Genomic DNA, 25,914 nt, shown 5'->3' with positions numbered 1-25,914 from the left:
TACCATCGAGCGCTTTCTCATATTATTACCTGGAAAAATTTAGGATATAATTGTACTTTTATCTCTCTGGTATCAAAACAGAGAGACAGAACCTCATTTGTTAAAGTTTTCTATTGATTTTGGACCAAAATTTTGCAACCTTCAATTGAAATAAAGACAAATTATTTTAACCAATTCTCCATATTGCAAAGGGTTTCTGGGTCACTTGCATATGAATATCCCCTTGTCACCCAGTATCTACATGAACCTTTTAAAGTAACAGTTTCTCATTCTTCGTCCATTATTCAGTTGGTTCGGGTGAGAGCTAAATCCTTGCAACAAAGAAGATCCATAAATGGAAATAGATAGCGCGCCGCATCCCACTAATAATTTCTTTTTCCCGCAAAGTTTCAACAACATATAACTTTACCACCAAATTGAATCAAACATAATCTATTCAATATATATATAGATAACCCAACCCAATAGATATATCATCAGCCATGGACTTTATAAAGAAACAAATATATGGACCTGATCCAAAGGAACAAGTATGTATCATTACCTATTTGGTTACAATAGTACCTTAAGAATACTAACCAACTGTCCCATTTTTAGATGAGAAAGATTAATCAATTACTTCGGAAGAATAAACGTGAATTAGATAGATCACTAAATCAACTTCAACCTTTAAAGAAGAAAACTGAAACGTTAATAAAAAAAGCTGTAAAAGATAAGGATTATAAAACAGCAAGATTATATGCAAAAGAATTAATCAATGTTAATCGACAATATAATAAACTTTATACTTCAAAAACTAGAATAGATTCAATTACAATGTCGATAAATGAACAATGGCAGATGAACAAATTGACTCAATCGATTCATGCCCTGACTTCAGTTATGAAGGATGTTAATCAATTAATTCATGTTGGAGTAGTAACTCAAACCATGCAAGAACTATCAAAAGAATTATTGAAAGCAGGTATTATTAATGAAATGATGGATGATATGATCGATTTAGATTATGAACAAGATGAGGAATTAGAATCTGAATCTCAAGAAGAAGTAAATAAGATTATTGCCAGTTTGACTGAAGATAAATTCGCCAAAATTAGCAATGATGTACCCAAGAATGAATTGGAAGCAAAAGAAGAACCAGTGCAAGAAGAAATTGAGGAAGAAGATCAAATAGCACTTGATGAAATGAGACAAAGATTACGTGCATTACAATAAGAATCCATAGTGTTATTATTAATTTAAGAAAAGAGAATATAAATAAAGACAATACATAGTGAACTTCTCCAATATTTATAGATTAGATAGATTGAATTTGCTTGCGATATTTCCCCATTATCTTCATACCTATAATAATCATCCTTTTCTGATCCTAAGAGATATGTATCAGTTTGTTGTTGTTTTTTGATAGTTTCTTCCTCTGTTGGTAAAGTATAAGTTTTATTTCGTGGTCTACTTAATATTGATTTCCCCTTTACTTTTTTAATATCATCATTTTCTTCAGTATATAAATTATGACTTTGGCCACTTGCTCTTGAAACCATTTCAGAAGTTGGAATGATATTTCTTTGATTATTATACCCATCAATTGCAAATGAACGGAACCATCCTTTTTTCCCTTCATCTTCACTATCAGAACAACTTCCACTACCACTTCCACTAAATTCTGAACTACTTCCTTCTTCCTTTTCAGCAACGGAATAATAATCAATTTCTTTATTAAAATAAAGACCTGCACCTACATGCCATTTCTTTTTATTATCAAGTTTACCTTGTGCTGTAACTTCAATTGATAAATCTTCAGTTTTGGTACTTGGGAGTTCTTCCAGATTTGATGACCCGGTGTTGATATCTGAAGGTTTGGCAATACTGTCTATGGTTGGTTTAGGAGTTGTAGTTGAAGGTGGAGGAGGAGAAGGAGGAAGTTGTCCTTGAATTATTGGATCGGTTGTGTTACTTCGTTTCCATAAATCTAAATTTTGATTGAGAAATTTCAAATTCACCACATCATTGTTGATATTTATATCGGATATTGCAGTATTTGCCACTGAAGTTATTGTTGTTATGAGTAGTAGTAGCCAAGTAACTAGAAACATATCAGAGGATTATGTATGGTTACTTCTTTGAAAAGAAAGGGAAAGCAAAATATGCAAGAGAAATGATTACAAATTGGTTAAAAGTTTTTTGTTTGTGTATTTAATTTTTCGCAGCCTAAATTGAAGTTTTGCAACAATTTTTTACTGTGAACGAAATCTACAAATCTTGATCATAAACTAATCCATTATCTTTTCTAATTTGATCCATAATATCCATAACCAATAAAGTTTCATCATGGGGCATAATATCATTTTCAATCTTACCAGATTGAATATCAATTGCACAAGCATTAGCTTCATAAATGAAACCATTATATCCTGACTCATCTTTATATTCAAAAATTTCTTCACCTGCTTTATTAAAGATTTTAAAATGTTTAGCTCTTGCTGGATTATCACTATACATTTCAACCCAACCTTTAGTTCCCTCTAATCTAACATACGCCTTGGGGCCATCAATAAATTCCGAACAAGTTAATAACCCATGAGTACCATTTTCATATTTGACAATAATTGAACAAAGATGATCAATTCCATCGGTAGGATCCAAAGTTAAGAATGATTTATAATCAAATTTAGAATGATTTTGGCCCACTTTATCATCTAATAAGATTCTTGAATAAGTGATTGGATAAATTCCAATATCTAATAATGAACCGGCAGCTAAATTTTTATCTCTAATACGATGAGTAATTGGAACATTAGTGATATCTGAATTATAAGATAAATCCGCAAATAATCTATGAATATCTCCAATTACCTTTTCCTGATAAACTTTCTCTCTTAATTTAGTAATTGCTGGGAAAAATCTTGTCCACATTGCTTCCATAAAGAATAAGTTTTTAGATTTAGCTAAATTAATTAATTCAATTGCTTCCTTTTTATTAACAGTTAAAGGTTTTTCACATAAGACATGTTTATTATTATTTAAACAATCAATTGCTTGATTCTTGTGGAAATTATGTGGAGTTCCAATATAAACAATATTAACTTCTGGATTGGCATATAATTGCGAGTAAGTTTCAACTTTTGGAGAAATTCCATAATTGTTGGTTTCAGGAATTAATTTAACTGATTGAATAAAATTTTCACCTTTTTCTTTTGAAGAACAACCAATTGATTTAACAATATGGCGGATTTCTGTTTGACGTGAGTTGTTCAATAATAAATCATGAACAAACTGAGCAGAAATGTTACCTGCTCCAAGAATACCCCAATTAATTGTAATTGTCATTTGTAACTTTTGATTAGGTAAAGGAAAGAGAACCTGACAAGGAAGGAAGGAAAGAAGGAAGGAAAAGGAGAAGTTGGGGGGATATTGTTGTCCTTTTATAGTCTCGAGAAAATACTTTATTCCAGGGTTTGGGGGGCACAATCTGGTGGGGGCCATCGAACAATGGACATTTAGAACACAAAACAAAAAATGTAACGTTGTAGTAGATGGGGTTAGGTCCTTCTCGATTCCCTTTGATATATTTGAGGAATAAGCTGTTGATGTCTCTTAATTGCACCCATATAGGTGGAAACCTGTATTCGAGTGTTTTAACTGTTTTATCAACACACATCTACTACATAATACCATAAGAAAACCACTTTCCTAAACTCTAGAGTTTGACATAAAGAAGGTGTGATCATTGTTTAAAAGGTTTATTCAAATTTATATCTAATTAACTCATTATTCATTAACTTTACATCTAAATATATACAAAGATATTTATGTAAGACATGCATTCTAAAATTTCAAATATAAAGGTTCTTCTAATTGTACTTTACAAGAATCTCTAATTGATTGATTTATCTCTTCCATTTCTTTTAATACCTTATCTCTATCCTCTACATTATAAACATAGGGATATACCCTTACATTACTTTGTTCATTATTATCATTATTAATTTCATGCTCTTGAGGAGAGATATTATGAGTCAATGAAGATAACGAGGGATGTTGTTGTAAGTTGGTAGCGGTGGTGCTAGGATTCAAGAATGATGTTACATCAATTAATTTATCTGATAATTCATTGACTATATTTGATAATTCTTGTTGTCGTTGTTGTTGTTCTTTTAATAATTGTTCTTCTTGAGCATAATTTGAATTATAAGAATTTTGTTGATTTCTTAATAAAGATGAAGTTTCATTATCTTCATCATCTTGTGAGTGCAGTAGACATGATAAGCAAAGACCCATTGTGATTTAGCTGTGTGTTGTATAGTAGGAAAGGTTCAAATAGCTCCGGTTAGTTTTTGATATTCCTAATAGAAGAAGTTTAGTAGTGAAGATCAAATAGCCAGCAACCAAAAAAAAAAACACCCAATAGAAAAGGTCGTGTGTGGGATACATAGTGGCAGATTTTTAGTACTGTGATAATGGATGTACAGTAGAACTTGGTCTACTTGTAGAAATATAAGGTAAAGTACATTCTTGTAAAGCTCTATCTAAGTTATAGAATGTAGTAATGTATTGTCTGTTTTACTTTTTTACTAAGATAAAGATAAAAGAGAGATGTGATAAGTTGCAACCCAATTTTTTTTTGGTATTGTATAAACTCTAATCCGTAGTGCACATAGCAGTAGAAAGGGAAAGTGTGAAAAGCCACAGTTGCAAAGTTTTAAAGTTAATATGATAAGAGTGTTTCAAAAGATATTTAGGAAATTTTAACCCAAATACTCTCTTGCTGTGTTAAAAGTATCTTCATATATTAATGATTATCTATCTTTACTATCCCAAGGCTTAAATTATATATGAGTGACTGATTGAGTAGATCATCATTATTATTATATAAATATATTAAATAATAAGCAAATCAAAAAATCAAAAAATTGATAAGGAGGAAATCATCATCATTTAAATCATCATCATCATCTTTTTTTTTTCTTGTCACTGTTTTTGTATCAGTTTAAATATTTTTTTAGTAGGAAGTGTGGTTACTGTAACATCTGATCTCATCATCTTTATCATCTTTATCACCGAAATTTCATAAAAATCCCATTCTATCCTTATTTACTTTATTTTATTTATAATCTTTTCAATTTCTTTCTTCTTTCATCTTTTTCATCTTCTTCTTGTTATTATCAATTTACTTATAATCAAAATAGTTTCTTATTAAGTACGAAGTTAATTAGCCCAAGAAAAATAAATAATAATTAAAAAGGGTTGCATTTTTATACACTGTGTGAATATCCCAGTTGCAAAAAAAGGGACAATAATGGTTATTAATACAATTTAAATATTTAAAACAACAATTAATTCCAATCTGTTTCACATCATTTTATAAACTTTACAACCAGCTTTAAAATGAATAACATATTTAATCTTCCACCAGAGTTAATTAAAGTATCATTATCTAATTTATCTTCGCAAGATTTAAATGATTTATTTGATTTAAATAATTTATTCCATCCAATAACTGAACATAATGATGCATATTTATCAATAAGATATATAGCTTATAATGAATATATATCAAGAACTAACTTATACCTTTCCAATATCCATAAACCTAATGATCCTAATTACTTATCAATTAATCAAATCAGATATTTCATTAATCATAATATCATTATACATCCTAAGTCAATAACTATTAATGTTATAGATGATTATGAAACAAGGAATCAATTTATAAAACAACTTTTCCAATACAAGATTATTGATTATGTTAACATATTCACTACAAGAGTCAATTTAAATCTTGAACTCTTTGATGATAAAGATTATATCATTCAACAATTATTTGATTATATTGTGAGGATTCAATGTCAATTAAATTTATTTTCATTTAAATATGTTGGACAACAAATAAGTAGTCATCCATATGATTTATCAATTATTGGACTTTTACAATTAAGATTTAGACATATTGAAATGTTATCAAATCATATTAATTCATATGATACAATGTTAACATCTTTAGATTTATCATTTAATGGAATTAGTGATTTAGGAATTATATCTAAATTTCCTGAAAGTTTAACTTATTTAAATTTATCAAATAATAACATAACTTCATTAATGAATCATAATTTCAATTGGAAATCTTTAATAAATTTACAAATACTTGATTTATCAAATAATAATATTGTTTATATTGATTTATCAGATTCAAGAAATATTCAGACTTACAACTTAAAGGAATTAAATTTATCAAGTAATAATCTAACTACAATTCCAAAATTATCAACTTCACCCTTGTGTAAATCATTAGAGAATCTTGATTTATCAAGAAATTTATTCTCAAAATTATTATATTCATTTCCATCTGGATTAGTTAAATTAAATTTAAAGGGAAATTATTTTTATGATTTTTATCAACAAATTAATGGAAGAATTTTCCCAAAATCGTTGGAATATTTGGATTTATCTTATTGTCATATTCCAATTATACCATCAACAACCACAACAACAACTAATGAATCTGAATTTAAACAAGAAATTTATAATAAATTAATTAGTATTGAAAAATTACAAAAATTACAATGGCTTCAAATTGATACGTAGGATAGGATTTATATAAAGAAAAGTAACTTGCTTTTTGGGTAAATAGGAATATACATATTGTACAAATGTACCGTCTCTCTAGTCAATATCTTGTAAATAATATAATGGAAAAGATTCGGAGTTTTGCAACACCGAGAAGAAATGAATTCCATAGTCTTAACACCAAGGGCCAAAGGATATTTTCTCATTTCTTGGACATCGATATTTATCTTGGAAACTAGTTTCTCATAATGATTCTTGGAAGTTCATTTCCAACTTTGTGAATTGAAACCAGTTTCTAATAATGATTCTTGGAAGTTCATTTCCAACCTTTTAAATTACTTTCAGAACCATCGTGTAACAATACAATATACCAAATTTGAATCGATCAAATCCTTCTGAAAGACTACTTTAATGTGATATTGTCACATTTGTAAGAATGGCTGCAAAATTATTAAGGGACCGGAGATGCGCGCTCCAAATCCCAAAACTGGGGGGATTTTCAATTTTTTGCAACTTTACACGACTAACTTATCCCCCTCCTCCCGTTGCCCCCATATTTGAAACAATTTCAGTATCTCTTTGCCACCTCTTCCTTATCCACCAACCTAATATCAATAACCAATCCATCATGTCAAAAGCGTTATGCTGTTATGCATTTGAAACATTAATCAATAAATTAAATGTTCTAGATAGTCAATCATCAAAACATTCAATGAAAAATTATTTTGATATCTTACAGGAAAATATTCATCAATTACCAAAACAAGCACCATTATTTATAACCTGGAATAAGAATGATCATTTACGTGGATGTATTGGTACTTTCCAAAATTTACCAATAGAATCAGGAATTGCAAAATTTTCAATTAGTTCTGCACTTAACGATCCAAGATTCCCACCAATATCAAAATCAGAAATAAATTCTAAATTAAGTGTTTCAGTTACACTTTTGGAAAATTTTATAGAAATTAAAGATTATTATGATTGGACAATTGGATTGAATGGATTGAAAATATCATTTAATTATGATAATGAACATTATCTGGGGACTTTTTTACCTTCTGTTGCTGAAGATCAAGATTGGGATAAATTAACTACTTTATATTATTTATTACAAAAAGCAGAATTTTCAATTGCAAAGAAAAATGTTGAAGGTTTTTATAAAAAAGGTTTAAAAGAAGGTTGGATGAAATTAAGTAGATATGATGGAGTTAAAGGTCATTTAGATTATGATGGTTTTATTAAAATTAGACAAATGATTGACAAACCATAGCGTAGTAGCATAGATAGGGTAGTGTGTATTTGCTCAATTATCACACCCGATTCCGGAAGTTTCTTTTTTCTGTTTATAGAACAAAAATTGTAAATCCGTATTTTTTTGTTTTCAAGTCCGGGTTGAAACGGATCTGCATAATTCCGTATGTTTTATTTCTTATTTTCTTGTATTTCCATTTTTGACAGAATCTTAAATCTATCCAATAAACTAGTACTACGAGTTTAAACTTAAGAAACAATACTTGGTAACTATAATATGATCATCTGAGTAGTGTCACCTATATTGTTGATATCTTCAATGGCGAATTTTTACTGTGGAATAAATCTTTGGTGGCTTGTTCGTGAGTGATGATCTTCGGAAATTGATTTATGCGGATATTGTGATTTAAAAAATTAATTTTTTTTTCAATTCCCCCACCAATAAAACCCCAAAACGACCTGGTATAAATATACTTTGATTCCCACCTCCAACGATTTCTTTAGATTTTATTTAGAATGAAACATATTCTATATACCATACATATACCCACCCACCATGTCACTTCCAATTTTAAAGAAATCAGCTAATGATATTGTTGTCTTATCTGCATTAAGAACTCCAGTCACAAGAGGTCTTAAAGGTGGACTTTCCAAAATGTACCCAGAAGAATTATTATATCAAGTTTTAAAAGGTTCTCTTGATCGTTCTAAAATAAATCCAGAATTAATTGATGATATCTTGGTAGGTACCGTATTACAAACTTTGGGAGGACAAAAAGCTTCTGCATTAGCAGTTAAAAAAGTTGGTTTCCCAATCAAAACCACTGTCAATACTATAAATCGTCAATGTGCTTCATCGGCTCAAGCTATTACATATTCTGCCGGGACTTTATTAACCGGAGAGAATAAATTCACCATTGCTGCCGGTGTTGAATCTATGACTCATGATTATTTCCCTCATCGTGGTATCCCAACTAGAATTTATGAACCATTTAAACAAGATGCTAATGAAGAAGCTCAAAATGTATTAATGCCAATGGGTCTTACTTCTGAAAATGTTGCTTCTAAATTTGGGATTAGTAGACAATCACAAGATGAATTTGCTGTTAAATCTCATTTAAAAGCAGCAAAAGCTATTGAATCAGGACATTTTGCTAAAGAAATCATTCCAGTAGAAGCAAGATCCGTGGCCGATGAATCAAAAATTGAATTAATTACCAAAGATGATGGAGTTAGACCAGGATCAACTTATGAAAAATTATCCACCTTAAAACCAGTTTTCACTGATGATGGTGCTACTACCGCGGGAAATTCTTCCCAAATTTCTGATGGTGCTTCTGCAGTTATTTTAACTACTAGAGCTAATGCCGAAAGTTTGGGTATAAAACCAATTGCTAGATTTGTTGGATCTACCGTTGCTGGTGTTCCTTCAGGATTAATGGGTATTGGACCATCTGCTGCTATCCCACAATTATTACAAAGGTTAGGACTTGAAACTAAAGATATTGATATTTATGAAATGAATGAAGCATTTGCATCTCAATCAATTTATTGTATTGAAAAATTAGGATTAGATTATGATAAAGTTAATCCATATGGAGGTGCTATTGCTATTGGACATCCTTTGGGTGCCACTGGTGGTAGAGTTACCACTACTTTATTAAATGGCTTACAAGCACAAAATCAAGAATTAGGGGTTATTTCAATGTGTACTTCAACTGGTCAAGGTTATGCTGCTTTATTTGCCAATGAAGCGTAAGTAGAGTAATTAGGAGAGTATAGATTAAGTAAAGCATTAAATATTTATTATTATTAATTATTATTATTAGACTATTTGACATGACTATAATTAAACTAAACTGATATATCATAAACAAAAAGCACATATTAAAAAAGTTCTATTAAAATTTTAAATTAGCAGCAAAATACAAAACAACTCTAAACATTAAGCCCAATTAATTAAAGATAGTGGGATGGGAGTGGGAACAACTATTCATAATATATTGAGCGAAGCGAAGCTTCGCTACTTTCAATAGCAGCTTCGCTGCGCAAAGGAAGCTTCGCTTCTAATAAATGAGCTTCGCTCGATAGAAACTTCGCTTCGCGAAGAAACAGCTTCGCTGCGCATTAGAAGCTTCGCTATGCTCGCTTCTAGATATGGGTCCAATAAACCAACCAATAAAGACAAGTACCACCCAATACAGGAATTGTAAAATTATCATCTAATCCCCATAAATTAATAAATTCTGATACGCTGGCAATTACACCACATAAAATTGCATAAACATGGAAATTTAATAAACTCGTCTCTTGAGTCCAAAAAATATCAGTTGATGAATTAAAATTATTATATTTTGGAATAAAATATCCATACCATAAATATGCTGCTAAAGTACCTATAATCGCACTTGCCAAAGAACCAGCTAATGATTTACCACTGGCTAATTTAGGGGTGTATTTACCAAATTGTCTCCCAAATGTTGAAGCAGCAGTATCAGCCCAACTTAACAATAAAACACTTAAAACAGCAATATCTTTAGGATAAAATGTGAATACAATTAAAACACCAGCTAAATAATATAATACTCCATTATAAGATTTAATCTCATTTTCTCTAATCATAAACCACATTAATTTACAAATTTTTTTATTTAAATTTGGATTATTTAATCTTATTAAATCATTAGTTAATACAAGAATAAACATAGTTGATAATGGTATGAATAATTGTGGGATTGTAACTCCCAAAGTATATAACCATAATGTGATTATACCAATGGAAGAATGGAAAACTTTTCTAGGTATTTCATGTTTAATAAGAAATGCCCGGAATTTACTTTGTTGTTGATTACTGGTTGGGGTAGTTGTAGTGGTATCGTTTTCATTTAAACTGGCTGTGCTTTCTAGTATAGATTCTTGTTGAGATAATTTATTATTAATAAGGTCGTCATCAAATTCTACTTCAGTGTCATCAAGGTCATCATCTAATGTATCTTCATCTCCATCTTCTTCCTCTTCATCTTCATCATCCATAGTATCATCTATTTCTATTGAAGAACTATTGAAAATATATGATTTATCATCTTCTTCAATATAAGAACCATTTGCATCAAAATCAAATATTGTTGTTGATGGTTTACGTAATCTTATTTCATTATCAAAGTCATTCATATTCTCTGTTAATGTCATCTTTGTTTGTTTATATGTATGTCTCTCTCTATTAAACGATAGTTAGTTAGTAAGTGATGAGATTATGAAATTTAATTTTTGTTTTCTTTTTATTTAAATGGTAAAAGGAAAAAAAGGGGTCTGGGTTGTTCTTTTTTATATTTTTCCTGTAAATTTAATTTTCTTAAATAAAGTGACAGAAAAAAAAACAATAAGACGCAGACGATACAAAGAAAGAAAGAAGATCACACTACAATTTTTTCTTAACTTAGCAACGGAAATGTGACCCAAAAAAAAAATGTTGGACAAAATCAAAATCAAAAAATCACATGTAAATATTAAACAAACTATATAATCATCAATAATAATAATAGTAGAAATATCCATAACCATACAATACAATAATAAATATTACTACCATTATTTTGTAAAATATCAATTCTAAAAACATCAAAATCAATACTCAGATTATGATTAACAAATCTATTATTAGGTCTTCTACTACTAGTACTAATATTCCTTTGTTCTAGATCATCTTCTTCTTCATCTTCACTCATCAATATACCAGTAGATAATGGATTGATCCCAGTCATAACCTTATTATTCTCTTGTAATAATTGTTTAGGTACATGAAATATTAATGCTGGATCAACGTTATTATTCAAAAATTCTTCTAAATCAAATGATAATCCATCAGTTTCAAATACTTCATCAATAATATTAAATCCTGGTTTCAAATTATTTGCAATTGTTTTTGTAGGCATGGTTGCATCCGGAAAATTATTATAGAAATCCGCGGTATTACTACTAGATATAGTAGATAAAATCAGGGTATGATACCCATTACCAGTATAAACTATCTTTGGTTTAGCATATCCAATACCACTATTAGGTTGTTGATGATCAGCATTATGGTGTTGAAATTGAGGGACAATTAATACTGAATGTGAAGGATTCTTTTGATTTAGAACATGATTCTTACCGTGACCATGTGCATGTTCATTTTCATATTGCTTATGTGTCTGTAGACTTGCAGATTCATTCTGTCCTTTATTGTTGTTCTCATTCTTGTTCCCTTCATCTATATTCTCGGTGGATGTTACTTCTGTACTTGTCTTACTAATATCTTGATGTTCGGTTGAAGCATAAGCCATTGATAGCAATTGTAATCTAAACTTCTCTTGCCGACGTAGCATATCCTTCTTTAAATCTAGTAACAAACTTTCTAATCTCTTGATTTCTTCTAATGCAACTTGATCTCTAGCTTGATTTCTTGTTAGAGTTTCAATATTGATTGACCGATTGATAGGTGTTTCATTATATTCTAATTTCGTCACTGTCTGTTCATCATCATGTATCAACTCAATAGACGTATGTTTATCCTCCGCTATTAACTCCAGTTTGTCAGGTAAACCAGTAATCAAAGTCGACAATCGGGTTATTGTCTTTGTGATAACAATATATTTCTTAGACTCATTCATCATTTCGATTTTTTCAGATTCATCCAATGGAATACTTAATGCCGATATAATCGGACGTAATTCAACATGTGGATTCTGATAACTAATAGGAACGCCTTGATTCAGAACTGAAATTAATGGTCTGGTCTCTTGTAGTTGATGAACAATATGTTTATAAACTTGAGGTTTGGTTGGTTGATACGGGTGAATTATCATAGATTGATTATGATTATGAAGTGTGGAATTATCCCATGGGGAATTTGTATTCATTGAATTGACTAGACTTATCCATATTATTATGATACAAGGTAGATATTTCCAATAATACTTTATCATTGCCGCCTATAGTTCATTTGATTTTTGTATACTTTAATTTTGGGTGCAAAAAAGAAAGACGATGGCAAATCTTTGGTTATTTTTTTGGGTTAAATTGCAGCAAAATTATTTACATATGCAATTCTATACATACAATATTATACACTAACTCAAAAACTATATATACAAGTTCTACTTAAACAATAGCCTTAGCTATATCAAAATAAGGTTGAGCACTTGGAGATGTTGGATTTGAAATAACAATTGGTTTCCCAGCATCTGATTGTATACAAATTTCTTCATCCAATGGAATTGACGCAAGTGTCTTTAAATTATGTTCATCAGCCACTCTTCTAGCACCATCAGATTTAAATATATGTGATTCATGTTTACAATTAGGACATATATAATGACTCATATTCTGGACAATTCCAATCAATGGGATCCCCACCTTATTAAACATCTTAATCCCCTTCACGGCATCAATTAAAGCAATATCTTGTGGGGTACTAACAATCACAGCTCCATCCACTTTTAACAACTGTCCAATTGATAATTGCGTATCACCAGTTCCAGGTGGCATATCAATCACTAAATAATCAAGTGGTGGACCCCATTCAACTTCAAATAATAATTGTTGTAATGCTTTCATAACCATTAATCCCCTCCATACAACCGCCAGATCTTCAGAAACTAAATATCCCATTGACATTGATTGGATTCCATAATTTGATAATGGTAATAATTTCCCAGTATCGGAAATTCTTGGTTCTCCTTTTAGATTTAATAATCGAGGAATTGATGGACCAAAAATATCGGCATCTAATATTCCTACTGTTTTATTAAGGGATTTTAAAGCCAATGCGGTATTTATAGATACGGTGGATTTACCAACTCCTCCCTTGGCAGATGATACTAAGATTATTTTATCAACATTGGGGATTTTCTGTCGTATTGGAAGTCCCTTTTGAGGCATTGTTGGAGGTGGACCCTTGCCAACACGAGGAAGACCTAATGGATTCTCATGCTTGATGAAGCTGGATTGACTGAACTGTCTATTGTATGTCTTTAATATTTGTTTGGATGTGGAGATGAGCATGATTGGTGGTAAATGGAAAAGATTAATATCCATTGATATATTTTTTCTTCTCTCCATTAATAAGCTCATCTCTATGGGGATTCTATGGAGATTAAACCAAAACACAGCGTCAAATGATATTTCGACTACTACAGGTCTCCCCAAGATATGGATCCAAATGGTATAATTTCAGAAGCCTTCTGACACATATCCAACCCAAAAATGACCTCCTGCCAACAATATTTGCCCTTTCTACAAAATTAGGAAAATCAGCCATCGCAGTCATCAGGATTTCCGGTCCTCAATCACAATATATTTATCATCAACTTACAAAATCTACTAACCCTCCAAAGAATCGTTTTGCAAGTGTTAGAAAACTTTATTCTTCATCTACTACCACCCAATTATTAGATGAAGCTTTGACGATTTATTTACCTGGACCTAAAACATACACGGGACAAGATTTATTAGAATTACATCTTCATGGAGGTATAGCTATCATTAGATCTGTGTTAGAAGCAATCAAACAATTACATGATCCAAATAATGGAGTAATCATTAGACAAGCTGAACCAGGAGAATTCTCAAGACAAGCTTTCTTAAATGGTAGATTTGATTTAACAGAATTAGAAGGTATAAGTGAAATGATAAATGCTGAAACTGAATCTCAAAGGATCGCAACATTAGCTTCAATGACTGGGAAAACAAAGGGTGAATTTTTAAAATGGAGGCAAGATATCTTGAATAATATAGCTAATTTGACCACGATAATTGATTTTGGAGAAGATCAAGATTTAGAAGAAACTTTACATTTATTAGATGATGTTGGTCAACATATAATGATTGTTGAAACTGAAATTAAACAATATCTTGAAAAAGTTAAATCATCAGAAGTGTTACTTCGAGGAATCCAATTGGCATTACTTGGACCTCCAAATGCTGGGAAATCTTCAATTTTGAATATCTTGGCAAATAAAGAAGCAGCAATCGTTAGCGAAATTGCCGGAACCACTCGTGATGTTATAGACATCCCACTCGAAATTGGAGGATATAAAGTAGTATTGGGTGATACTGCAGGTATCCGTCTGATCAACTTGGCTGATCAAATTGAACAAGAAGGAATCAAACGTGCAAAGGCTAAATCCTTAAATTGTGAATTTGTAGTAGTTGTGATTGATCCAATTGCTCATTCCGATTTAAGTGAATTGAAAGATCATTTACACTTGTTATTACAAGCCAATAAGTCAATGTTGATTGTTTTAAACAAAGAAGATCTTTATCCGGGAATTAAACATAGATTAATTGAAGAATATTCTGAAAAACTAGACGTACCTACAAATCTTTTCAGAGTGGTTTCATGTTCTACTGGATCGGGGATTTCTGAACTTCGAAATTCCTTAATTCATGAGTTTAAAGTTATTACTCAATCGGAAACTTCTGACCCTATTATCGTGTCTTCTAGAATTCAGGATTTATTGGAAAATGATGTCTTATACGGATTTCAACAATTTTATCATTGGAAGGATCAAGATGATGTAGTATTGGCGGCAGAAAGTTTACGACAATCTGTTGAAGGAATAGGCAAAATTACAGGTCAAGCTATAGGAATAGAAGAAATCTTAGGAGTCGTGTTTTCAAACTTTTGCATTGGTAAATAAAAAAAAGTTCTATAGAAATAATACATGTACATATTTACTTTACATTACAACGTTCTTAAGCGCAATTACAGGTGACAAACATCGTGATTGTTTCTACATCCCAAGACATTTTCAATTGTTGCAATTGATGCCTAGTATGTCTTCCTGCTATCTCTTCGTTATTTTCTTGGACAACAGTATTCTTGATTTGCTTGCTTATATTTGGTGCCACTTTACATTCAAATACCAAAACATTCAATCCATAACTTAATTTTAAATCATATTGAACTCCCAACAATTCATCATCGTCATGTTCATCACTACCCTCCCTTTTCTCTTCAAAACAATCACCAGCATTAGATACCTCTTCATCATTGACAAATAGTTTACATTGAAAATCTTCATCTGATGTCAGATTTAAGTATCCACGTCCATTAACCAAATCATTCTTTTTTATATTATAAAGAAAATTATGCAATGATACTTTGAAAGATACAAATGGCAGTATTTCATTTGGTAAAGTAATACTATATGATTGATTTGTATATCCATTTGCGGGAACCTTATACTCAAACAAACTAGCTACTGAATGACCTGGATGGGTTGGGAATAATCCTTTCCTAATTTCTTGATTTCGAGGCAAGGGGAGAAGACTACTGCTGATAGCCTTTTGTTGAACAAATTGACTAATGTGGTTTGAAATTGCCACGGTCGAGAAAAGGGCCGATTCTTGTATTATTGCGCTTTCTGCTGGTAATAATGGTAATGTCTTACCCATAGTATTGTCAATGGATTTTTCAGTAACAACTTGTTTCGATCTTATTGTTGATTCAGGTTCTTGAGGTTTGGTTGTTTCATATTTCACAGGTAATTCTTCTTCTTGGATTTCATTTTCAGGTTCTTCGAGCTCTTCTTTTACTTCTACTGCTTTTCTTCTACGTCCCTTCTTTTTGGGGGTTTCAGGTACAGAAGTTGCAGGTTCAGCTTTACCCAAGTGTATCTTTAATGTTGGTCTACTCAGTTTACCTTTCGTCTTAGCGGTATCTTCATTTCCACCAGGGATCTTATTTTTCAATTCTTGATACTTTTCTTCAAAGTATTCTTCTAAATTATTTGCATCTTGATGAATTTGTGATGATTCATCATTATAAAGTCTAGCATTGGAAAATATAAGTTTGGCGGTTTCATGAAATTTGTTTAAATTATCTAAAAGTGGGAACTTGGGACTAAACAATTTCTTACTTTTCAACATTGAAATAAGTTTATTGAATGACATTGGTTTCTCAACAAAAGTTAAATAATCTGTATAATAATCAGTATCTACATCCTCAATAAAGGGTCCACTGATAACCCCATCATCAGGGAAATCATGATTCATTACATCTTCTAAAAGTTCAATACATATTTCAGGTAATTTTCCAAATGTAATTTCTGGTTGTTCAACTTTTGGTTTTACCGGTTCTGGTTGCTTGAATTTCAATTTAAACTTGGGAGGTTCAACTTTTTTACTTGAAGCAGCAGATTCGAATTCACGAACTTGATCTTTAACAAATTCATATATTTTAGTTGCATTCAACACAATCCATGAATCAGGAGCATTATAATTTGTTGCATTATCAAGTAATAATTGGAAATCATCCAAGAATTCATCAGTGGAATCCCCCGTGTATTTTGTTCTAATTCGTTTCTGGATATCATTAAGACAAATAGGTTGAGCAATTATTTGATAATAATCAGGATAGAGCTTTTTGGAAGGTAATTTAACAAAAGGAAATGCAAGTTGTTCATCATTTTCATCTCGAAGATCAGACACAAGATTTAAAGTGGATTGGAAGAATTGCTTGTATTCTTCAGGAGATGGATGATGATGGTTAGGTTTAGCCTTCTTAGGGGTTGATGTTGCACTTGATCCTTTTCTCTTTGGTGGCATTGTTTATGGAGTTGAAATGATTGGGTTTTTTAGCAACATGATTGAATTTAATTTTTTGTTTATTTTTTTTTTCTATGAGTGTTAGATTGGATAAAACCTGTAACTTTTCAATTTTACAGTTTGAATTTGAAAATTGCAATTTTAGAGAATTTTTCAAACCCTCAAATAATTTACAGTTTAGACTAAATAGATTAGTCAACCATCTTTCTCTTCCTATACAGTAGACATAAAGAGTTGGATATGGGACAAGGAGATATCACCATATTGTATGGATCAGAGACTGGAAACGCCGAAGAATATGCTAGATATTTGAAACATACCTTAGGTACTTATAGATTGAAATCAACTTTATCTTCATTAGATGAGTTCCCATTGAAAAAGTTAATCACCGATACCGCATTTCTAATTATCATTTGTTCAACAACAGGTCAAGGTGAATTACCAAGAAATGCCAAAAAGTTTATGAAATTTATCCTCAAAAGGAAATTACCTAATGATTTATTCCAACATTTATATTTAACAACTTTTGGATTAGGTGATTCTTCTTATAGTAAATTCAATTATGCCATTAAGAAAATACATACTCGTATGACACAATTAGGCTGTCAAGAATTATCACCAAGATCAGAAGCTGATGAAGTATCTCCTGAGGGAGTGGATGGGTTTTACGTTGAGTGGGAGGCTCAGGTTGTCCAATCGCTTTTGAAATTCTTCCCAAATACAACTAAACTCGAGGAAGCTAGTGTTCCTATGCCGCAATTTAAAGTCACGATATCAAATCATGGGATCGAGACAAACGGTGACGTTGCCTCCCAAGTTAAATTTTCTGAGGATGATTCTATTAATATTGGTACCGTGGTGGAAAACAAAAGGATAACCAGTCAAGATCATTTCCAAGATGTACGAGATTTCAAAATCAAATCCGAAGATTTACAATACTTGCCCGGTGATACAATATCATTGTATCCATGCAATCACGACCAAGACGTCGAAGCTTTATTGGAAGTGCAACCGCATTGGGCTCAGATTGCTGATCGTCCTCTATTAATTAAGAATGCACCACATATTGAGGGTGGGATTGTGAAGAATTTGACATTACGTACCCTTCTCAAATACCATTTGGATATAATGTCTATACCTAGAAGAAGTTTCTTTGCGTTATTATGGCATTTTTGTGATTCCTCAACCGAAGATGGACAAAGAGAACAAGAGAAATTAAAAGAATTCGGAAGTTTTGAAGAACCAGAAGATTTATATGACTATGCGAACAGACCAAGAAGACTGATTCTTGAGACCATTTTAGAATTTCAAAATAATTTGGTTATTCCAATTGCATATATATTGGATTTATTCCCCTTGATTAAACCTAGATTTTTCCTGATTGCTTCGAGACCCAGTGCGTCGGAAGTAGAGATAATAGTTGCTATAGTGGAATACAAGACTATCATAAGAAGAATAAGACGAGGTTTATGTACCAGATGGTTGAAATCTCTCCAACCAGGGGATGAAATTAGATTTTCTATTCAAAAATCAAGTTTTTCATATCTGGAGAACAAGCCACCGATAATAATGGTAGCACCAGGTACTGGAATCGCACCCATGAAATCTGTTATAGATGAAGTTTTACATGAAAACACAGAACAAGAGTTGTATCTCTTTTTCGGGTGTAGATTTCAAGAAAAGGATCATTTGACAGAATCATTCTGGCAAGCAGAATATCCTAATTTGCATATATTTAATTGCTTTTCTCGTGATAAGGGATATAAATATAAGTATGTTCAAGATGGTCTTTTTGATCAGTATAAACTTATAGGAAAATTGATCTTGGAAGAAAATGCAAAGATATTTGTTTGTGGTTCAAGTGGTAAAATGCCTCAACAAGTTAAGATTACATTTTCTGAAATCTTAAAGAAATATAATTCAATTACAATTGAAGAAGCTCAAAGGTATATACTTCAAATGGAAGATAATGGAAGATATAAGGAAGACGCTTGGTAGCTCTGATATAGATCTTCTAACAATTTTTTAGACAACTTTATTTTATAGCCCCATTTAGAATCTCAATAGAAAAAAATCGCTATTTCTCAACCGAACTTCAAATTTTTCACTTTACTCTCTCGTAAATCCCATCCAACCCTCCCATCACATGCTAAAACTAGTCACACCAAGGCACCTTATACCCAGGGGCATTAGGTATATACCATTTAGGTCATACTCTTCCCAACAACCTTCCCAAGGCTCAATCACTGTTGAAGGTAAAACATATGAATCAGATGAATGGACCAATATTCCACCATTTATTGTTGAATTAATACAACGAAGATTACATAAGAATCCAAATCATCCTATAGGTATTCTTCATCATTTAATCAAAACCAATTTCAAAGGAATGGGCTATACTATTTATGATGATTTCCATCCTATTGTAACTAAATTTCAAAATTTTGATGTATTAGGATTCCCAGAAGATCATCCAGGTAGATCAAGATCTGATACTTATTATTTTAATAAGGATCACTTATTAAGAACCCATACGTCTGCTCATGAACATGAATGTTTTCAAGAATGTAAAACACCAGGATATTTAATTACTGCTGATGTATATCGTAAAGATGAAGTTGATAGAACCCATTATCCTGCATTCCATCAATTAGAGGGTGCTCGTGTCTGGTCAAGATCTGACCCAAATTTATTAGAAACTATTCAAAAGGACATTGATTCAATTCCAAAGACTAATATTATTGTTGAGGATCCATTTAGAGAACAACCAATTACCCCAGATAATCCAAAACAAGATTATATGACTCCAGAAGAAGTACGTCTTGTATCTACTCATTTGAAGAAAACCGTTGAATATTTAGTTAATCAGGTTTTTGAAACTGCAAGAGCATCTGCCAAAAGAGCTGGATCTACTGAACCATATCTTAATGAACCACTTAAGGTAAGATGGGTTGAAGCATATTTCCCATGGACATCCCCTTCATGGGAAATTGAAGTTTGGTGGAAGGGAGAATGGTTAGAATGTTGTGGATGTGGTGTTGTTCAACAACAAGTGTTATTAAATTCTCAATTAGGTAATGATAAGATCAGTTGGGCATTTGGTATTGGTTTAGATAGAATTGCCATGCTTTTATTTGATATTCCAGATATTCGATTATTCTGGACATTAGATGAAAGATTCCATAATCAATTCAAACAAGGTGAAATTAATACATTTGCTCCATATTCTAAATATCCTGGTATTAAAAGAGATGTTTCATTCTGGTTGGGTGAAGATTCAAAACTTCATACCAATGATGTTATGGAAATTGTTAGAACTCATGCTGGTGATTGGGCAGAAAGTGTCTCATTAGTTGATGAATTCGTCCATCCAAAGACTGGTAAACAATCACAATGTTATCGTGTTAATTATCAATCAATGGATAGAAATTTAACCAATGGTGAGATTAATGAAGTTCATGGAAAAGTAGAGAATGATTTAGTTTCAAGATTTAATGTTGATATTAGAAATTGATTTGTTAGAATAGACTTCGTTGTCTTCTTCTCTTGTATATATATTTATCTATATAAATTACTTAGCTTTAGAAATAGAATAGTAATTGTTGTTTCCCCAATTGGTCAGAGTATAATGAATGTGGTTTGGTGGCAAAATGGCTTAAAAAAAATTTGAATAACGGCAAAATACAATTGCCCATATAAAATCAAATGCAACTACCGACTTCTTTTATTCTGAAAAGTTTTCAATTCTTTTTACTCATTTGATATTCATTTATCATTTTTCGCCAAATGCATTCACATCATCATATGAGATATCAAAGAGGTCTTGGAATGGGTATTGGTAAATTTGTATTTATTGTAGGTGCGGTATATTTAGGTCACGCAATATATCATCGTAATCACCCCTGTGGTTGTACATGTTCAAGTTGCTCACGCTGTCGCAACAGATGGAATCATAACCGAAGGTCCAATTATCATGAACATGATTCTCAACAATATAATGATTATGAAAAATGGAAGAGAAATGAAAATAGAGATCGCCCTTCAAAAGATGAATGGGACTACTAGACTGATAAGTTGTATTCAGTCAACAAACCCTTTTGTAAATAGTTGAACATACAAGCAGTGTATATAGCTAATTCAAACATGTAATGTTCTTTTAAAACTGTGATTATTGGTCGGCAGTAACGGGACCTCTTCCTCTTCTTCTCCTTGTTTGTGTAAATTTGGTGGGAGGGGAATTTTTTTCATTTTTTCCTTACCCCTTTCTTTTTATTTTTATTTTTTTGCAGCCGTCTTGATCCCTTTGATTGTATTACTCGAAGTTCATTTCCCATGGAACAATAAATATCAACTCAATTCTACTTTGGTAAGTATGAGCATAATAAAAACCATATGAGGATTGATTGAGAAGCCATTGTCTTTGAAAAGAATCATTCAGAACAGATCCTGTACCAAACTAGTGGCCCAAAAAAATGTCTACTTTTTAATTCTCTTCCGATTCTTTCTCGATGATATTTCTAGTTTTCAATGTATATGCTCTTACCCAGCTAGCTTGCTGTTGACTTGTAACCATTATCTTCAGAATTTCTTCAAAGAATTACTTGTTGGTAGCATATCATATGTATCCTATACTGAATATGATGGCTTCATCTAATGGGACTAATTTAATTTTCTTTACGAAGAGGGTTAAATTAATGTCACGAATTTTTATCCTTGCAACTATTTAATCTCCAGACATTCCAGTTGAAATTTCAACCCCAATTTAATACTTTCTACAAGTTTTCTTTTCAATCATTAGCTAAAACAGTTTAAAAAACATGAATCCTATCTTAACCACTTTCGGAGCTTTAAGTGCTGGATACATTGGGTATTCAGTATGTAAATTGGATCACCCACAATCCTGTCATTATTGTCATCACCACAAAAAATGTTCAACTTGTAATAAGGAGTTTGATGACTTGAATCTAGACTTCAGTTTGCAAACACTATACTGATGCTTGGTAGTCATTGCTTGATTGATTATATGGTATATAGATAGTTACTATGATATAGCTGAAATTCCGCGCAGATTGTTGCGAAAGCTATAGCTGGTGTCAGAAAACTACTTGCTACTTCTTTTAACACGAGTTGACTTACAAAGAGAAAGGATTCTCTTTAGATTAAATATGTTCGACCTTTTGTCAAGATAAGTTATTATGGGACTGAATAATACATTAAAACTATACGACACTATTTTACTAACAACTGATATTTCTAACTATTTCGAACATAACTAAGAGGGTAAACACTACGATACATTTAACAACGTGTCTCTATTAAGAAAATTCTCTAGGCGAACTTAAATCAACAAGGCTGCAACACCAGCAGCAGCACCCAATACCAAGCCACTGGTAGAAACTAAGTTAGCAGCACTTGGCATAGTAGACGATGATGATGTATTTTGTTGAAAGTTTTTAACAGTAGTAATGTTAGCACAGGCCAATCTGTTGTCGTTACGATCATGAATAACAACGGATAACCCACCAATATAAGCTGGATTCTTTGGATTTAATGAAAGGTAATCATCAAAATATTCAGCCATAAATGGACTTGAAGTGAGATTTCCATGCTTACCAGCTAAATCACCAACTTGTTTGGCAGCAGAAGTAGTGGCATTAAGGGTACCATTGTATGGGTTTAAATGGCCACCTGTACCAGTACAGTTTCCATCTGAGGGGACCGGGAATTGATGGATATGGTAAGGGAATGGCCCACCAGTTTTTGGTAATTCTTCGAAATCAACTTTAACCATCACTGTTCCGTTATTTGATTGGAAAGTAACTTCACCGGTAATGTTGGTATTTAGTTGATCGAATTGAGCAACGTATTCGACATTGGTTGGTGAGTCGGTGGAAACTGGCGCGTCTGCTGCAGTTGCAACGGCTGAGAGAGCTAAAGCTGATAAAATTAATTTGGAGATCATGTTTGGGTTATGGTTTGTGATAAGCAAAAAACGCTATTCAAGAAAGTGTCTTCCTTTTGGCTACTATTTATACAAAAACAACAAAGCTCGGCTCGTCCAATACGTCATCAAGTTGGGCTCATAAATAGCTTTGTCATCATACAGGGCTCATTAATAAATTTGCCATCAAGTCACTAAAGTTTCCTAGAAACAATATAAACCGTTTAAAGACATATCCAAAATAAAGAAAACCCCAAAGAATAAGTAATTACAATGACTAAAATTGTGCTGCGGATGCAAATATTTTTTAGTGACAGTTTTTTTGAAATATTTTTTATGATTACAAAACTATATATAGACTTGTTGCCAAATATAGAAGTTATAACTTAAATACGGTGCCCCGCGTATAAATTTCTTTTGATCTACTCAATAATTCTGTTTCTTGATGATTCGTTTATATTCATGATAATGGGTCCCCCACGAACTTTCATACAACAACACCATCGCAAATTCATCTCCACCTAGCGCTTTCCAAGGCCTAGCCTCATCCATTCGCATCCCCCCACCAAACCCCCACCCCCACCCACCTCGTACCAATGGCTTTTAGTTCTTATATAACCCAGTCTCTGCTGGTCTAGAATCTAGGGTTTTCACCATTTCTACATAACGTCATGTCCTATATGTATCAGAGGATCAGTAACAGTTATTTTTTAATTTCCAATTTTAGTGTATAATCGATACCGTTGACAAGAAAAAAAGTATGAAAAATATCTGACTAATTCAATCTAAAAAGGAAATTACGGATCACAAAATATATCTATCTCCGTATGTCTGGCTTCCTGGGTGTCTGTAAGAAGTAAAAACCTATGGCTTAAGAGTTAATGAATTAAAGACCCAGAACTGATGAATTAAACAAAATGAAGAAACTTGGCACAGCTGTGCACTAAATTAATAAGCAGAAAACAACATAAAAGATTGTAAAATCCTAGAATTGTAAAATTAGAGTATAACCTCGATTAAGTAACAATAATACTATGAATCACGTGTATTAACAAAATAAGGCGTCTCTATTAACTGGCTAATCCAGTAGGACTTAGATCAACAAAGCGGCAACACCAACAGCGGCACCCATCACTAAACCATTGGTAGAAACTAAGTTTGCAGCACCTGGGAGAACAGAAGACGTTACATTTTGTTGATTGTCGTTAACTGCAGTAATGTTAGCACAGGCCAATCTTTTGTTGTCACGATCATGAATAACCACAGATAACCCACCAATGAAAGCTGGATTCTTTGGATTCAATGAAATATAATCATCAAGATATTGAGCGGTAAATGGGTTGGAAGTGATATTTCCATGCTTACCAGCTAAATCACCAACTTCTTTACCGGCAGAAGTAGTTGCATTAGTCGTTCCATTGAATGGATTCAAATGACCGCCAGTACCAGTACAGTTTCCATCCGATGGGACTGGGAATTGATGAATATGGTAAGGGAATGGTCCACCAACTTTTGGTAACTCTTCTAAATCAACTTTAACCAATACTGATCCATTATCTGATTGGAAAGTAATTTCACCTTCAATATTGGTATTTTCTTGATTGAATTTGGCAATGAATAAGGTATCTTTTGGAGAATCAGTGGAAACTGGAGCGCCTGCTGCAGTAGCAACGGCTGAGAGAGCAAAAGCTGATAAAACTAATTTGGAGATCATGTTTGAGTTATGATTTGTGACAAGCAAAAACTGTATCCAAAACAGCGCCTTTCATACTATTTATACAAAAAAGCCATGAAGCTGGACTCGTCAATAAATTTGTCATCAGGACAATTAAGCTTACAAGAAACAATAGAAACAGTTTACAAAAAAGCAGAAATAAAGAAAAACCCAAAGTATAAGTACAATGGTTAATTGTCTTGGGTTGTGGGTGCAAATATTTTTTAGTGACAACTTCCCCTTGCATATAATGACGGGTTACATACATTTGACAAGATTATTTTTTAACTGATTAATCTGATTGGATCAAATGTTCCATCAGTAATAAATAAGCTTCTATTGTTCTATTAGTAGATAATGAACCTCATTGATATTTATTGTGTCTTCTATTATTCGCTGTTTCATTCGTTTATACTTTCTTTGTGTAATTCCGAATGTTAGCCAACTTGTTTTTTTTGCAGCCAATCAAATGAATGATTTCTAATCACAGAAACACATCCACTCTCAATACCTTGGAGGTAGGGGGGAGTTCATCCGAAATATTGCTATTTAACTAATTTCATGAGCATTTACCGATTCTTTGTTCAAGTCCCCATTGGGGTGCCCATTGGGGTTTGACAACCCAAGGTTTGGGTAGCCAATTGCATTCAAAATAGTTTCGTTGAACAAGAAGAGAATGTCCATACGCCGAATTGACATTCTGCAGAACGTTGCGGAATATCTGTCAATAGGCTCGTTTCGAATGGCAAATCTTTCAATAATCTATATTTCATGCTCCTCTCACCTGGAAGAATAAAACCGAGCTTTTTTGTGATACGAAGCTACATTAGCGTTAATATGCAAGTTT

General features: G+C 32.1%; 14 protein-coding genes and 1 pseudogene across 15 annotated transcripts; 7 read left to right on the top strand and 8 right to left on the bottom strand. All coding sequences in view use genetic code 12, as the record gives it.

Moving 5' to 3' along the window:
• Nucleotides 1–482: 482 nt before the first annotated feature.
• On the top strand, nt 483–1,215 carry VPS24 (ESCRT-III subunit protein; the record flags this gene model as incomplete). Its single annotated transcript, XM_049405474.1, has 2 exons — nt 483–530; nt 598–1,215. The coding sequence occupies 2 exons, from the start codon at nt 483–485 to the stop codon at nt 1,213–1,215; spliced, it is 666 nt and encodes a 221-aa protein (XP_049264928.1).
• Nucleotides 1,216–1,238: 23 nt separating this feature from the next.
• On the bottom strand, nt 1,239–2,093 carry J8A68_001792 (uncharacterized protein; the record flags this gene model as incomplete). Its single annotated transcript, XM_049405473.1, has 1 exon — nt 1,239–2,093. The coding sequence occupies one exon, from the start codon at nt 2,091–2,093 to the stop codon at nt 1,239–1,241; it is 855 nt and encodes a 284-aa protein (XP_049264927.1).
• A 157-nt stretch (nt 2,094–2,250) lies between these two features.
• Nucleotides 2,251–3,327, bottom strand: J8A68_001791 (uncharacterized protein; the record flags this gene model as incomplete). The annotated part of the gene is made up of 1 exon (XM_049405472.1): nt 2,251–3,327. The coding sequence occupies one exon, from the start codon at nt 3,325–3,327 to the stop codon at nt 2,251–2,253; it is 1,077 nt and encodes a 358-aa protein (XP_049264926.1).
• Nucleotides 3,328–3,825: 498 nt separating this feature from the next.
• Nucleotides 3,826–4,278, bottom strand: J8A68_001790 (uncharacterized protein; the record flags this gene model as incomplete). Its single annotated transcript, XM_049405471.1, has 1 exon — nt 3,826–4,278. One exon carries the CDS (start codon nt 4,276–4,278, stop codon nt 3,826–3,828), a length of 453 nt encoding a protein of 150 aa, XP_049264925.1.
• Nucleotides 4,279–5,385: 1,107 nt separating this feature from the next.
• On the top strand, nt 5,386–6,588 carry J8A68_001789 (uncharacterized protein; the record flags this gene model as incomplete). Its single annotated transcript, XM_049405470.1, has 1 exon — nt 5,386–6,588. One exon carries the CDS (start codon nt 5,386–5,388, stop codon nt 6,586–6,588), a length of 1,203 nt encoding a protein of 400 aa, XP_049264924.1.
• A 610-nt stretch (nt 6,589–7,198) lies between these two features.
• J8A68_001788 (uncharacterized protein) lies at nt 7,199–7,843 on the top strand (the record flags this gene model as incomplete). Its single annotated transcript, XM_049405469.1, has 1 exon — nt 7,199–7,843. One exon carries the CDS (start codon nt 7,199–7,201, stop codon nt 7,841–7,843), a length of 645 nt encoding a protein of 214 aa, XP_049264923.1.
• Nucleotides 7,844–8,380: 537 nt separating this feature from the next.
• POT1-2 (Pot1-2p) lies at nt 8,381–9,583 on the top strand (the record flags this gene model as incomplete). Its single annotated transcript, XM_049405468.1, has 1 exon — nt 8,381–9,583. The coding sequence occupies one exon, from the start codon at nt 8,381–8,383 to the stop codon at nt 9,581–9,583; it is 1,203 nt and encodes a 400-aa protein (XP_049264922.1).
• Nucleotides 9,584–9,975: 392 nt separating this feature from the next.
• On the bottom strand, nt 9,976–12,668 carry J8A68_001786 (annotated as a pseudogene). Its single transcript has 2 exons — nt 11,383–12,668; nt 9,976–11,041 (listed from the first exon to the last, which is right to left on the bottom strand). Coding segments are annotated over exons 1-2 (2,352 nt in total).
• Nucleotides 12,669–12,963: 295 nt separating this feature from the next.
• Nucleotides 12,964–13,866, bottom strand: J8A68_001785 (uncharacterized protein; the record flags this gene model as incomplete). The annotated part of the gene is made up of 1 exon (XM_049405466.1): nt 12,964–13,866. The coding sequence occupies one exon, from the start codon at nt 13,864–13,866 to the stop codon at nt 12,964–12,966; it is 903 nt and encodes a 300-aa protein (XP_049264921.1).
• Nucleotides 13,867–13,979: 113 nt separating this feature from the next.
• J8A68_001784 (uncharacterized protein) lies at nt 13,980–15,503 on the top strand (the record flags this gene model as incomplete). The annotated part of the gene is made up of 1 exon (XM_049405465.1): nt 13,980–15,503. One exon carries the CDS (start codon nt 13,980–13,982, stop codon nt 15,501–15,503), a length of 1,524 nt encoding a protein of 507 aa, XP_049264920.1.
• Nucleotides 15,504–15,558: 55 nt separating this feature from the next.
• J8A68_001783 (uncharacterized protein) lies at nt 15,559–17,412 on the bottom strand (the record flags this gene model as incomplete). The annotated part of the gene is made up of 1 exon (XM_049405464.1): nt 15,559–17,412. One exon carries the CDS (start codon nt 17,410–17,412, stop codon nt 15,559–15,561), a length of 1,854 nt encoding a protein of 617 aa, XP_049264919.1.
• A 240-nt stretch (nt 17,413–17,652) lies between these two features.
• J8A68_001782 (NAPDH-dependent diflavin reductase) lies at nt 17,653–19,410 on the top strand (the record flags this gene model as incomplete). Its single annotated transcript, XM_049405463.1, has 1 exon — nt 17,653–19,410. One exon carries the CDS (start codon nt 17,653–17,655, stop codon nt 19,408–19,410), a length of 1,758 nt encoding a protein of 585 aa, XP_049264918.1.
• A 148-nt stretch (nt 19,411–19,558) lies between these two features.
• Nucleotides 19,559–20,926, top strand: MSF1 (phenylalanine--tRNA ligase; the record flags this gene model as incomplete). The annotated part of the gene is made up of 1 exon (XM_049405462.1): nt 19,559–20,926. One exon carries the CDS (start codon nt 19,559–19,561, stop codon nt 20,924–20,926), a length of 1,368 nt encoding a protein of 455 aa, XP_049264917.1.
• A 1,824-nt stretch (nt 20,927–22,750) lies between these two features.
• On the bottom strand, nt 22,751–23,374 carry J8A68_001780 (uncharacterized protein; the record flags this gene model as incomplete). Its single annotated transcript, XM_049405461.1, has 1 exon — nt 22,751–23,374. The coding sequence occupies one exon, from the start codon at nt 23,372–23,374 to the stop codon at nt 22,751–22,753; it is 624 nt and encodes a 207-aa protein (XP_049264916.1).
• Nucleotides 23,375–24,446: 1,072 nt separating this feature from the next.
• On the bottom strand, nt 24,447–25,067 carry J8A68_001779 (SOD4; the record flags this gene model as incomplete). Its single annotated transcript, XM_049405460.1, has 1 exon — nt 24,447–25,067. One exon carries the CDS (start codon nt 25,065–25,067, stop codon nt 24,447–24,449), a length of 621 nt encoding a protein of 206 aa, XP_049264915.1.
• Nucleotides 25,068–25,914: the final 847 nt, after the last annotated feature.

The sequence above is a fragment of the Hemisphaericaspora subhashii genome (assembly GCF_019202705.1).
Source record: "Hemisphaericaspora subhashii strain CBS 10753 chromosome Unknown scaffold66, whole genome shotgun sequence".
Classification (NCBI taxonomy): Eukaryota; Fungi; Ascomycota; class Pichiomycetes; order Serinales; family Debaryomycetaceae; genus Hemisphaericaspora; species Hemisphaericaspora subhashii.
The sequence above is the reverse complement of the archived record's forward strand: the minus strand, read 5'-3'. Positions and strand labels throughout refer to the sequence as shown.